This window comes from Erithacus rubecula (assembly GCF_903797595.1).
Source record: "Erithacus rubecula genome assembly, chromosome: 4".
Taxonomy (NCBI): Eukaryota; Metazoa; Chordata; class Aves; order Passeriformes; family Muscicapidae; genus Erithacus; species Erithacus rubecula.
The window spans coordinates 68,539,266-68,553,096 of record NC_136686.1 but is presented as its reverse complement, the minus strand read 5'-3'; the positions used below and the strand labels follow the sequence as shown (position 1 = coordinate 68,553,096).

The 13,831-nt window shown below is 67.3% G+C and overlaps 1 protein-coding gene across 1 annotated transcript in view; it reads right to left on the bottom strand.

The window, feature by feature from the left end:
* The window catches only part of SND1 (staphylococcal nuclease and tudor domain containing 1), a gene marked incomplete at its 3' end in the record, with an annotated part of 47,535 nt that extends 45,997 nt beyond the window's left edge, over positions 1–1,538 (bottom strand). Inside the window, 1 exon segment of the mRNA XM_079304490.1 lies at positions 1,337–1,538. Coding sequence (XP_079160616.1) covers positions 1,337–1,411 — 75 coding nt within the window.
* Positions 1,539–13,831: the final 12,293 nt, after the last annotated feature.

The window sequence follows — 13,831 nt, the reverse complement described above, 5'->3', positions numbered from 1 at the left end:
CTGTGATTGCAACAGGAAGGTGCAAAAAACCCCAAAAACCTCAAAGCTGTGACGGGAAGCACAGCAGAGCACGTGGCTGGCACCGGTCCCGTGCCAGGGACCCCCCTCTCCCGGGGAATTTTGGGCTGGCTGGCCTGGAAAGGGACCACATGCAGTGGGGCACAGGGCACTGCCAGGCACAGCTGCCTCCCAGCCAGCAGAGCCCAAAACCCTCCCCAAAATCCACATCCCCGGGATGGGACCAGGACAGGTGAGGGCTTTCCTGAGCATCCCAAAAGCTGCAGGGGGGCAGGAGCCAGGGCAGGGGGGCAGCAGCACATCCCCTCGTCACAGTGACACACAGCACGGGGAGGGTGCCAGAGCAGACCCCCGGTGTCCCCAAATCCTCAGTGTGTGACCACAGACCCCCGGTGTCCCCAAATCCTCAGTGAGTGACCACAGACCCCCGGTGTCCATCCCCAAACTCAGTGTCCATTCCCAGACCTCCACCGTGCAGCCTCAGACCCCCAGAGTCCATCCCTAGATCGCTGCCTTGTGTGCCCAGGCTTCCAGGCTGTCCCCAGCCCTGTCCCCACCGCCGCCGCAGGCTCGGGGCTGGGTGACAGCCAGGAAAAGGTGAAGGGGTCAGCTGAGACCCCCAGATCCACCCGGAGCCGGGCACAGCAGCCTGGGGGGTTTGGGGACACGGCAGGGAACGGGCTGGGGCGGGACAGGCACCGGGAAGGGACACGGGATGGGGACATGGGACCGGGACTGAAGGCGACCTTCGCCCTCCCGCTGCCGGCACACGTGGGGACCTGCCCGGGGGAACTGGGGACCCTCCCGGACTCCATCCCGCTCTGCCCCGGGGGTCCCGTCCCGCCGCTGCGCCCCGGGGGCTGCCCCGGGACCGGGAGCGGGCGCAGCACGTGGGGCACGCCCGGAACGGCCCCGCGGGGCGGCTGCTCCCCAGCGCCGGGGGCGGGCGGCGGAGCGGGACCCCCGGCACCGGCCCGGGACACGGCGCTCCCCCCGCCCCATCCCGGCACCGCGGCGGCAGCGGGGCGGCGGGACCGTGCGGTGCCCGGTGCCGGGAGCGCGGGGGGGATGGCGGGTGCAGCGAGGGCTCCGCGGCTGCGGGCGGTAACGGGCCAGCAACGGCCGCGGAAGGGGCCCGGGAGCAGCGGAGGGGCTGCAGCGGGGCTGGGCAGCCGGACGGGCCGGGGAGCGGACAGGCTCCCGGTGACCGGGAAGGAAGGGGGAGCCCAGCGGGGCCCGGGGGAGTGTGCGGGAGATGAGGGTCCCGGTCAGCGGCGAGCCGCGGGTCGGTGCGCGGAGCGGCGGGCACTGCCCTTACCATCTTGACGATGCCGCGCTGGACGACGGGCGGCGGCGCGGAGCCGCCCTGGCCGGGGTTGGCCGCGGAGGCCATGGCGGGGCCGGGCGGGCGGAGGAAGCGGGTCGGGCCGGGCCGGGCACGGGCGGCGGGAGCGCGGCGGGGCCCGGGGCGAGCGCGGAAGGGACCGCGGGGCGGGGCCTGGGCCGGGAGGGCGGGGCCTCCGCGATGCTCCGCCCCCTGCGCGGCCGGCGGCCAACGGGCGGCCGCTCCCGCCGCGCGCGCCGCTCCGCCCCCCGGCGCCTGGGCCAATGGAGGCGCGCCGTCAGTGACGTCACGACCCGCGCGGCCCCGCCCGGCCCGGCGCGCGGGAGGGGGCGGGACTTCCGGGGCGCGCGGCGCCAGGGACACGTCGGCAAAGGCCGCCCGCGCGCACACGTGGCCTCGCGCCGCGCCGGGGGCGGGGCCCGGTCGGGACACGCCCCTTCCGTCTCTGGGGGCGTGGTTTGGGACACGCCTCTTTTTAACTTCGGCGCGCGCGGCGGGGTCGGCCCCGGGTTTGGGGTCACCCAGGGGGGACCGGGGACCCCAACCCAACCCCGCCCCGGGTTTGGGGTCACCCAGGGGGGACCGGGGACCCCAGTTCCGAGTTTAGGATCACACAGCGAGAACCGGGGCCCCCAGCCCAGCCCCGCCCCGCCCCGGGTTTGGGGCACCCCGGGGGAACCAGGGCGCCCAGCCCAGCCCAGCGCGGCCCCAGCGCAGCTGGGAGCCCCAGTGCAGTCCCGTAGGGACCGGGGCAGCGGGGAGCCCCCAGTGCCGCCCCAGCGGGGTCAGCAGCACCTTGGAGGGGATCGGAGCACACCTGGGGCACATCGGAGCACACCTGAGGGGATAGGGGCACACCTGGGGCACATCGGAGCACACCTGAGGGGATAGGGGCACACCTGGGGCACATCGGAGCACACCTGAGGGGATCGGGGCACACCTGGGGCACATCGGAGCACACCTGAGGGGATAGGGGCACACCTGGGGCACATCGGAGCACACCTGAGGGGGATGGGAGCGCACCTGGGAGGGATGGGAGCATCCCACCCGCTCCCTGCCCGCCCCCGCCCCGGCGGCCGGGGTGCTCGGGGTGCGGTGGCGGCCCGGAGCGGGGGTCGGGGGGCCGGGAGGGTCCGTCCGTGCCGGAATTGCCCCTCCGCACATCCCGCTCCCGCCGGGAAGCACCGGGAACATCCCACGGGAACCCGCCCCGCCGGCGCCTCGGCACATTCCCCCACCCTGGGATTTTTTTCCCGCATTTCTGATGGTTTTTTTCCCGCGTTTCTGATATATTTTCCCCGTGTTTCTGATGTCTTTTTCCCGCGTTTCTGATGTGTTTTTTTCCCGCATTTCTGATGGTTTTTTCCCGCGTTTCTCATGTTTTTTCCCGCGTTTCTCATGTTTTTCCGAGTGTGTTCACTCCAGGGTGTGTTTCCCCCTCGCAGCACCCGGTGCAGCCCCCTCCCCTTTTCCAGAGGGTCTCTCTCCAGGATTTTACTGCCCTGGCAGTGCCGACCTCTCCCAATCCATGAGGAATCCTCTTCCCGCTGTCTCCCTACGTACCTCAAACTTCTGATCTCCTTGCTCCAGCCTTTTCATGACAATTTATTAATTTCCTTGGTTTTCTCCCCGTTTTTAATACTTAGCCCCCTTTTCGGGGCAGGAAATCTCTGCCCAAAAACCTGGAAGAGCAGTTCCATTATCCTAATTCATGGAATTTCTGGGCCCGCCCCTCACCATGTCCCTGTCCCATCTTGCACCTGCATCCCACCAGGGATGGTGGGGAGGACACCTTCAAGCCCCCAAATTGCCTCTTTTAGCCCGAATCCTTTAATAATCATCATTTTGATGGATTTCGCTTTCTTTTGATGGAAAAAAAAAAAGTGAAATTGTGGGTGGGAACGTGGGGATAAACTCGGCTTTCTTGGTCGGCTGAGTCATCTGGGCTCTTAAGTTCCACCTGTACTTTCTGCAGGAGGAGAGAATGGGATTTTCCAGGGATTCTGTGAGGAGCAGGGCGACTTTCTGTGGGGAGAAAGCCCAGAATGGTGCAGAAAGGAGCGACAGAGGGAGGGAAACCAGAGAATCCTGGGATAGTTTGGGTGGGGAGGGACCCCAGAGCCCCCCAGTGCCACCCCTGCAGTGCCATGGCAGGGACCCCTGCCCCTGTCCAGCTGCTCCAGCCCCAGTGCCCAGCCTGGAACTGAACATTCCTGGGATCCAGGGGCAGCCACAGCTGCTCCTTCCTGCCGCCCCTCACCCACTGTCCCTGCAGGACCCCAGCCCCCAGCACAGCCCCGGTCCGGGGACAGCAGGAATGGGGACAAGGATCCACCGCCCCCAGCTCCCAGGCAGGGAAGGGAATGGGATAATGGGATAATGGGATGGGATTGGGAACGGAGATGGTCTGGGAGTGGAGGAGGAGTTGGGATGGAGATCAGGGCGGAGATGGAGGCAGAGATTAAACCAGGGAAAAAGAAGGACGCAAAGATGGAGACAAAGATGGAGATGGAGACACAGGCACGAATACAGAGGCGAAAATAAAGATGGAAAGAGAAAAGAAGAAGCAGATGGAAGCGGAGAGAGATGAAGATAAAGGTGAAGATGCCGGATCTGCCCAGTCCCCACAAACTGCCCGAGAGAGCCGGGCACACCCTCCCTGCTGCGCTGCTGCCCCGAGCGCCTTTCCTGGGACACCCCACCCTCGGGACAGCGCAGCTGTGCCCCCCGCAGCCCCGGGGACCCCAGCGCGCCCCTGATCCCGCCTGGGGACAGTGGGGACCGGGATTTTCTTTTTCTTTTTCTTTTTCTTTTTCTTTTTCTTTTTCTTTTTCTTTTTCTTTTTCTTTTTCTTTTTCTTTTTCTTTTTCTTTTTCTTTTTCTTTTTCTTTTTCTTTTTCTTTTTCTTTTTCTTTTTCTTTTTCTTTTCTTTTTCTTTTTCTTTTTCTTTTTCTTTTTCTTTTTCTTTTTCTTTTTCCCTCTTTTCCTCTCTTTTCCTCTCTTTTTCTCTCTTTTTCTCTCTTTTCCTTTCCTTTATTTTCTTCTTTCCTTCATCTTTTCCTTCATCTTTTCCTTCATCTTTTCCTTCATCTTTTCCTTCATCTTTTCCTTCATCTTTTCCTTCATCTTTTCCTTCATCTTTTCCTTCATCTTTTCCTTCATCTTTTCCTTCATCTTTCCTTCATCTTTTCCTTCATCTTTTCCTTCATCTTTTCCTTCATCTTTTCCTTCATCTTTTCCTTCTTCTTTTCCTTCATCTTTCCTTCATCTTTTCCTTCATCTTTTCCTTCATCTTTTCCTTCATCTTTTCCTTCATCTTTTCCTTCATCTTTTCCTTCATCTTTTCCTTCATCTTTTCCTTCATCTTTTCCTTCATCTTTTCCTTCATCTTTTCCTTCATCTTTTCCTTCATCTTTTCCTTCATCTTTTCCTTCATCTTTTCCTTCATCTTTTCCTTCATCTTTTCCTTCATCTTTTCCTTCATCTTTTCCTTCATCTTTTCCTTCATCTTTTCCTTCATCTTTTCCTTCATCTTTTCCTTGTTTTCCTTCTTTCCTCCCTCCCAGCTCCATCTGGAGTGACCAGGTGCTGCCAGGAGGGGACACTCGGGTCTGTGCGGTGGCATTCCCGGGCCACCAGGGCAGAGGCGCCGTGTGCCAGCTGCTGGGAGCCCCGGCAGCCCAGCACCCCTGGCCTTTCAGGGGGAGCATCCCCAGCTGCCCCTGGGATGCTCAGCATCCCAAAATCCCTGCATGAGCTCTTCCCTGAGGGGGAGGGGAAGGTCACAGAAGCACAAATGCGGCTGCCGCGGTGGGTCCCGGATCGTCCCTTCCCCTCTCCAGAGCTCCGTCCCCACCTCTCCAAGTCTCCAGATCTGTCTCCACCGTTCCAGCTCCGCCTTTGCACCTTTCCAACCTCCCTGACGGCCCCTCCACTCCTCTCCACCTCTCCTTTCCCCCTTTCCATCATTCCACGTCTCCACACCTCCACCTCTCCGCCTTTCCACGTCTCCATAATTCGGTCTCCCTCTTTCCATTTATGCATTTTAGCGTTTCTCCACCTCTGTCTTTTCGCCTCTCCGTGTCTTTATGTCTCCATCTCTCCCCTCTCCTCATCTCCTTCTCTCCAGCTCTGCGTTTCACCACCTCTCCATCTGTGTCTCTCCACCTCTCCTTCTCTCCAAACTCCACCTCTGCGCGTCTCCACATCTCCCGTCCCGAGTTCTCCCTCTCCCTGTCTCTCCCGACTCCGTCTCTCCATCTCTCCACCTCTCCCTTTCACCCTCTCTCCATCTCTGCTCTCCACGTGTCCAACTCTCTTTCCACCTCCCCACATCTGCCCCTCTCCACATCTCCCCCTTCCCGTCCCTGCCGCTCTTCCCCGCTCTCCCCCCGCCTCTCCCGGTCCCGCTTTCCCGGTTTCCCGCTTTCCCGGTGCCCGAGGCCGCAGCGGCCGCCGCGCCCGAGCCGCGCCAGGAGCGCACGGCCCCGTGCCCGCCGCCGCCGCCTCCCCCGGGCCCCGCGGGGCTCCCCCGGGCTCCCCGAGCTCCGGGCGGCTCGGGGGGCTCCTCCCGCCGCGGGGGCAGCGCGGCGCCGTTCCGGCAGCGCCGAGGAGCCGCTCGGGGCCGTGCGCTCCCGAGCCCGGCGCGCCCGGTGCCAGCGCGCACAGCCCCGGGGCAGCCCCGCCGCTCCGGGACCGGCCCGGAGCCCCCCCGCGCCGCCCCCCGCCCGGGCCGGGGGACACGGGGACAGCGCCGGGCCTGGTGCCCCCGCCCCGCTGCCGAGCCCCGCGCCCCGCTCCCCGCGGCCGCGTACGCACGGGGCTCGCCCGGCCCGGGGGCTCCACCGGGGCTGTCCCGGGGCCGGGGAGGGGCGGGAGGGGTCCCGGGCGGCCGGAACGGAGCGGGGGGAGATCCAGCCCCGGGTGCCAGCGCTGCCCGCGCCGCCGGGAGCCCGGGGCCGAGTGCGGGGTGCGGGACAGCCGGGGCGCCCCGGGGGCGGCGGGGGGGCGGCGCGGCGGCTCCCCGGGGGCCGGGGCCGGGCCCGGGCCCCGCAGGGCTGTGGTTAATGTGTAATTCGGAGCATATGGTATTTTCCAAAGGCGGGCAGTTGTGCGGAGCCCGGGGGCCGGGGCCGGGGTGCAAATAACGCTGGATGACTCGCGGGGCCGGGCGCGCAGGGCCAAGGTGATGGGCTCCTCGCTGGCTAATATTTGCTCTTCAAATATTTTACTTGAAAGGTTTACAACGTTGTTTTTTTTTTTTAATCTTCCAAGTAGGGGCCATCTGTGCCGGTGGCTCGGCTGGAACACACCGGGGAGTCCCCGCCGGGGCCCAGCCACCAGCCCGGGGGCCGCCTTCTATTTGTTCAGCACCCAAAATAAATTAAATCGATGTAATAAAAGCCAAGCTGGATTTATGATTGAACCCCATATGTCCCTGTTTGCTTTGCGGGACAGACGCGGGAGCGAAGCCCCTCGGGGGGCTCCGGCCGGGGATCCCCGGGGATGCTCCGGGGCGCGGCGGGGCCGTGCTGTCCGCCGGCCGCAGGTGCTGAAACGCCGCCGCTCACCCGGCACCGGCTCCGTGCCCGGCCCGGGGGGCTCCGAGCGCCCCCGAGTCCCACAGGAGCCCCCCGGGCCGGGCGTGTGCTGGGCGCGGTCACATCGGGCCGCCCCTTCCTCCCCGTGCTCCTCTCCCTCTCCTCCTGTCGTGACATCACGGCCCCGCTGCCGGCACTGAGCGCCCGGCACGGTCCGGTCCCGCTGCCCCGAGGCTCCGCAGGTACCTCCAGCGCCGCTCCGCGCATTGCCGCTCTCCTGATCACCTTTCCCCGCGCGGAAAAGCTGCGGGAATTCGCTCTAGGAATTGGTGGTGGGCGCGCTTTAACCCGGAGAAGCTTTGGGGTCCCCGGGGGGTCCCCGCTGGTCTCTGTGCCGCGCTCATGCTGCTCCCGGCACCATCCGAGAGGCACCGAGGGCTCCCAGCTCGGCTTTCCCAGTGCCCCCAGCTCCCCGTGGGAGAGAAATCCCTGTGTGAGCTCCGGGCACAGCCAGGGAGTGCTGGGGGTGCCCGAGGGGACTCGTGTCCTGCTCCCTTCCCGGAGCAGCCTCCGAGCAGCGCTCCGGGCCGATCCGCCCCTCTCCGAGCTCAGGGAGGTGGGATGCGCCTCGGCTTTGCTGCTCACCTGCGAGAAAGATGCGGACTTGTCCCTGCTGACGGATTTATGTCGCTTTTCCCGAATATCACCGAGGGTCGGTGTCTCCAAACATCTCCCTCGGGATGTGCAGGGAAGAGGCGCAGTGGGACCTGGGGACCGTGTCAGGGAAAGCCCCACACCGGGGGTGCCTGGGGGGTTTTAGCATATTCCAGGTGAAATCCCGGGTGAACTGGGGGCTCTGGCAAGGCCGTGGGGGGAGCAGCAGCCGCCAGGCTCGGTGCCACCTCTGCTGCTGGCAGCACGGGCAGCGTTCCCGGTGTCTCCCGAGCCTCTCCAGAGCCCTCTGACCTTTTCCGGGTCTTTATCCGCTGTGTCTGGAGCAGGGGGACTTCCCGAGCTGCCCTCAAGTGTTTCCACCCTCTGCTCCAGGACTCCTGCCCCCGTCCCTTCTCCTCGCGGCAGGGCCCTGGACGGCGGCGCTGATTTACCCGTTCCCGCAGCATCCCCCGTGTCCCGCTGGGAATTCCCAGACACCCGCGGCCCCCTGAAGCCTCTCTCTCCACGATGCAGCACCGAGGTGAGAACGCGGCGGCTCCGGGAGCAGGTCCCAGTGTTTCCGGTGTTCCCGGTGTTCCCGGTGTTCCCGGTGCCGTGCCACCATTCCGTGCCCCGGCACAGCCGCTGATTCCCCCGCGGCTCCGCAGGGTCCCCGGCCCCGGTGACATCCAGCCCCCCAGCCTGTCCCACCCTGCCCATCCCAAATTCTCCCCGTGCACTTCCATGGGGTGTTTTCCCTGCTTCCTGGGGCCGGTGCCCCCATTCCCTGCCTGCCTCCACCCCCAGATGGAGACCCCAAGTCCCAGCTCCCCCTGCTCAGCCCTCCCAAACCCCCTCAGCACCCCGGTGCTGTCCTGGGAACCCGGGAGGGCAGGACCGGCTCCTCTCCAGCCCTGTGCCCCTCCCCAGGGCCCAGCAGGGTGAACCAGCTCGGGGGGCTCTTCCTGAACGGCCGCCCCCTCCCCACGTGCAAGAGGCAGAGAATCATCGCGCTGGCGGCGAGCGGCGCCCGCAGCTCCGACATCTCCCGCAGCCTCAAGGTGCGCCCGGCCCGGGGCTGGGGCTCTCCCTCCCCTCCCAAACCCTCCCCGCGACCGAGTTTTGTCCGCAGGTGTCCAACGGCTGCGTCAGCAAAATCCTGGGCCGCTACTACCGGACAGGGGCCGTGGGGCCCAAGGCCGGGGGGGGCAGCAAGCCCCGCATGGCCACCCCCGCCGTGGTGGCCAGGATCGCGCGGCTGAAGCTGGAGCAGCCCGGGCTCTTCGCCTGGGAGATCCGCCGGCAGCTGCACGCCGAGGGAATCTGCGCCAGCAGCCGCATCCCCAGCGTGAGTCCGGCCGGGGAACCCGGGAATTCCCGGGGCCAGGCAGGGCAGGGGGGCCCGACCGCACGGCCGGGGGTGGGACGGTGGAGAGAGGTGCGAGTGATGCACGGGGAAGGGCTCGGGACAGTAGGATGGATTCACGGGGAAGGGCTCGGGACAGTGGGATGGATTCACGGGGAAGGGCTCGGGACAGTAGGATGGATGCCCGGGGAAGGGCTCGGGAAAGTGGGATGGATTCACGGGGAAGGGCTCGGGATACTGGGATGGATTCACGGGGAAGGGCTCGGGAAAGTGGGATGGATGCCCGGGTAAGGGCTCGGGACACTGGGATGGATTCACGGGGAAGGGCTCGGGACAGTAGGATGGATTCACGGGGAAGGGCTCGGGAAAGTGGGATGGATTCACGGGGAAGGGCTCGGGATACTGGGATGGATTCACGGGGAAGGGCTCGGGATACTGGGATGGATGCACAGGGAAGGGCTCGGGACAGTAGGATGGATTCACGGGGAAGGGCTCGAGACACTGGGATGGATTCACGGGGAAGGGCTCGGGACAGTGGGATGGATTCACGGGGAAGGGCTCGGGACAGTAGGATGGATGCCCGGGGAAGGGCTCGGGAAAGTAGGATGGATTCACGGGGAAGGGCTCGGGATACTGGGATGGATGCCCGGGGAAGGGCTCGGGACAGTGGGATGGATTCACGGGGAAGGGCTCGGGACAGTGGGATGGATTCACGGGGAAGGGCTCGGGATACTGGGATGGATGCACAGGGAAGAACTGGGGGCACTGGGATGGATGCCCGGGGAAGGGCTCGGTGCTTGTGAGACGCGGAGCAGGGGCAGGTGGGGAGGAAAAAGCAAATCGCCCCTTCCCAGAGGAAGCAGAGCCCCGACCGCCACCCCCGAGCCCGGCTGCGTCCTCGGGCCTCGGGACAGCGCGGTGGCTCCGCGACGAATGTCCCTTCCCCGGGACAGAGCCGCCCGCCGACCCGCCCGCACCCACCGCCTCCCGTTCGGTTCTGCCGGTCCCGGGGTCCCGGGGCACGAACGCGGAGCAGCCGGGCTCGGCCCTGGGGCGAAGAATCCCCGGCTCCGGAGAGACCCCAGGGTCAGCTCCGGACATCCGCAGCCCCCGGGTGCCCCCCCGGCACATCCCCTCTCCCCGCCCAGGTCTCCTCCATCAACCGAGTGCTCAGGACCCTGCCCAGGGACCTGCGGCTGGCGGCCGAGCCCCGGGACCCGCGGCCATGCGGTGAGCCGTGCTGGGCTGCCCCGGAGCCCGGACCCTCCCGACCCTCCCCAGCCCCCCAAGGAGCGCCCAGCCCCGGGTCCGCCTCCAGCTTCTGCCTCCGTGTCCCCGCAGTGTCCCCTCTGGCCGCGGCCCCGGTCCCGCAGCCCCCGCAGCCCCCGCGGCACCGCAGCGGCGCCGGGAGCAGGAGCAGGACCGTGTTCTCCAGGCAGCAGGCGGAGGCTCTGGAGAAAGGTGCGCTCCGGGCTGCCGGCTCCGGGCGGGGCTGATCCCAAGGGGGGGAACTTCGGGATCCCTCGTGCCCCTCTGTCGGTGGCCCGGCCATCGCTGCGGGGCCCCAAACCACCCAGAGCACCGCAAATCACCCTAAATTACCCCAGAGCATCCCAAACCTCCCTAGAACACACCAAACCACCCCACAACATCCCAAACCATCTCAAACCACCCCAGAGCATCCCAAAACACCCCAAACATACCAGAACACCCCAGTTCGCTGGACCCGGGGTCTGGCCGCAGACACGTCCTGGCTTCTCCTCCCGCCTCACCCGATGTCCCCCGCAGAGTTCCAGAGGGGACAGTACCCGGACCCCGCCACCCGCCAGAGCCTGGCTGCGGCCACCCAGCTCCCGGACAGCACCATCCGGGTAAGGGGGACCCGCACGGCCGAGCGGGGCCACGTCCTGGGGACAGGGACAGCCCGAATGTCCTGGGGACAGGGACAGTCCGGCCGGGCCGCTGGGGCACGGGCTCCAGGGGGTGGGAGCAACTCCCGAGGGCTGGGATTGTCCCCGGCTCCGACGGGGAATCTCTCCATTGCACACTCCCTGGCACACCTGGCACGTTCCATGGCACACCTGGCACACTCCCTGGCACACCCCCCTCACACCCCCCGCAGCCCCAGCTCTGTGTGCATGCCTGGGGTCAGGACACGGGCATTTTTCTCCCCTGCCCGTGCCCATACCCAGGCCCGTGCCATGGCTGGGATGGAGCCCCTTCCTCCGCCCGTGCCCCCCGTGTCCCCGCTCGCTCCCGCGGTGTGACCAGCCCGTGTCGCGGCGCTCAGAGCCGTGCCAGGGGCGGTGGCGCTGCCGTGGTGCCGTGGTTTGGGGGGGATTTGGCAGTCTCAGCTCGCATCCTCTCCCCAGGTCTGGTTCTCGAACCGCCGAGCCAAGTGGCGACGGGAGAACAAGCTGGAGGCTGGCGGCGCAGGTGACAGCCCGGGGACAGAGGGGACGGGACGTGTGACCCGCAGCCGGAGGAGGGGGTGGGGCGCAGGGGCACCCCGGGGAGGGAACGCGGATAAAATTCGGCGCTGGCAGAGCTGGGGTTGCTCCCCGGAGCCCCGCTGGGAGCTGGGGAAAGGACGCGGCCGCTCCGCCCGGTGTCAGGGTGGGGACAGAGATGTGCCCGAGAAGGACATTGTCCCCGCCCGTGCCCACGCAGGCTCCTGGTGCCGCTGGATCCCGCCCGCCCTCGGTCCCGCCGCACAGGTAGGACATGTGGGGACGCCCCCAAAGCTCCGGCACCTGCGGAGCCCGCGCTCCTTGTCCGGAGCGTCCGACCCTCAGCCGCTCCCCTGGGGTGGCGCGGTGACATCGCGCTCTCGGGTGCCCACACAGCCCTTCCCGGACACCCCCGCGGGCTCGGCGCAGCCCCTCCCCGGCCCGGCCACCCCCCCGCGACCCCCGGCCCCGCTGCACCTCTGCGCCTCCGGCCCCTGCGCCTGGGACGACGCTGTCTGCGGTACGAGGGGCACGGGCAGGGCGGGACCCCCGGGCTTCTGGGGGTGGGGTCCCCTGGGTGCCCCTCGCAGGGCCCGGCGGGCCGGGAGCGGTACCTGAGCCCCGTGTCCATCCCGCAGGTCTGGCTCCAGGCGGGAGCCCCGCTGCGGCGCCCTGGCAGCCCCTGGAGAGCCCCTCCTTCGCCCTGCTGCCCCCCGGGCTCACCCCGCTGCCAGCCTGGGGCCTGGAGCCCTGCTGAGCCCCCGTGCCCGCGCCCCGAGCCCCCCACCGCCCGGGGTGTCCTCATCCCTGGCAGGATGGGGGGCTCCGACACCCCCCGAGCCGGGAATTGAGGATATCCATGAAAGCCGGCCCTCGGGGGCAGCCGGGCCAGCATGGCCGGACCAGCCCGTGGCGGGACCCCGAACCACGCACAGACACTGTGGGATCGCAGGACCCAGGATCCCGGTGGATCGCGGGACCCAGGACCCCTGAGTTGTTCGGGCGGGCCCACGCTCCAGAACCTTCTCCAGAGCCGGGACAGCTCCCGGAGCAGCGATCCCGCTGGGGCAGAGGGAATGTCCCGGGTCCGGGACCCCGAACGCGCTCCCGGCTGGAGCAGAGCCGGGGAGGGGCCGGGGGCGCGGCGGGGACAGCGGGATGGGGGTCCCGGGGACACAGGGGACAGCGGGATGGGGGTCCCGGCACTCAGAGCACAGCTGGGACAGCGGGATGGGGGTCCCGGGGACACAGGGGACAGCGGGATGGGGGTCCCGGCACTCAGAGCACAGCGGGGTCCCTCGGGGCTCCGGGACCCGCAGCTCGGGCCCTTCCCATCCCACAGGAAATTAAAGCGCTTTTCCCACTCCGCCCGACTCCGCCCTTTCTCCTCCCGAACCGGGCCCGGTACCGGGGCAGCCCCGCTCGCTCTCCCTCCCGGTCCCGGTTCCGATACCGGGCCAGCCCCGCTCGTTCTCCCTCCCGGTCCCGGTCCCGGTGCCGGTGCCAGTACCGGGGCAGCCCCGCTCGCTCTCCCTCCCGGTTCCGGTCCCGGTGCCGGTCCCGGTTCCGGGCCAGCCCCGCTCGCTCTCCGTCCCGGTCCCGGTGCCGGTCCCGGTGCCGATGCCGGGCCAGCCCCGCTCGCTCTCCCTCCCGGTCCCGGTCCCGATACCGGGCCAGCCCCGCTCGCTCTCCCTCCCGGTCCCGGTCCCGGTGCCGATGCCGATGCCGGCCCGCTCGCTCTCCCTCCCGGTCCCGGTCCCGGTGTCGGGCCAGCCCCGCTCGCTCTCCCTCCCGGTGCCGGTGCCGGTGCCGGTGCCGGTGCCGGTGCCGGTGCCGGTGCCGGTGCCGGCCCGGCCCCTCGCCCTCAGGAATGGCGCTGACACGGCGCTTCTGGGCAGCACGAGCAGCGTTATTTCAACAACAAACGGGACTGCAGCGAGGGGTGGGCGCGGGGGGCGGCAGGGACGGAGCAGCCCCGGGCTGCGGCTGCCTCGGGCCCCGCGCGGCGATTCCAGCCGGGAACGGGCCGGGGGCGCAGCCAGAACCGGCTCTGCTCGTGCTCCGGGTCAGCCCACCTGGTCCCGCAGAAACTGCAAGAAATCCTTGAGCAGGGTACAGAATTTCACCAGGCTGCGGTACGGCACCGAGAGGACCAGGAGCCTGTCCCGTTTGGATCCGGTTCTGGTTCTGGTGTTGGCTCCTCCTCAGACACTGAGCGTGTCTGGCTCCGGTGTTGGAGCAGCTGCTCCTGCTGGCAGCAGGTTTGGGGCGCTGAGGGCTGTCCCAGGGCTGTTCCCCGTGCCTGGCCCAGCCTGGAATTGTGCTGGGATTGCCCAGGCCTGGGGCAGGCACAGACCCAGCTCTCGTGTGTTGGGGCTCCTTAGTGGGAAACCAGCGGGTGGCGTTGATAAAGACACACAGAGTGGGACACACGGACCCGGACACACGGACCAGGACA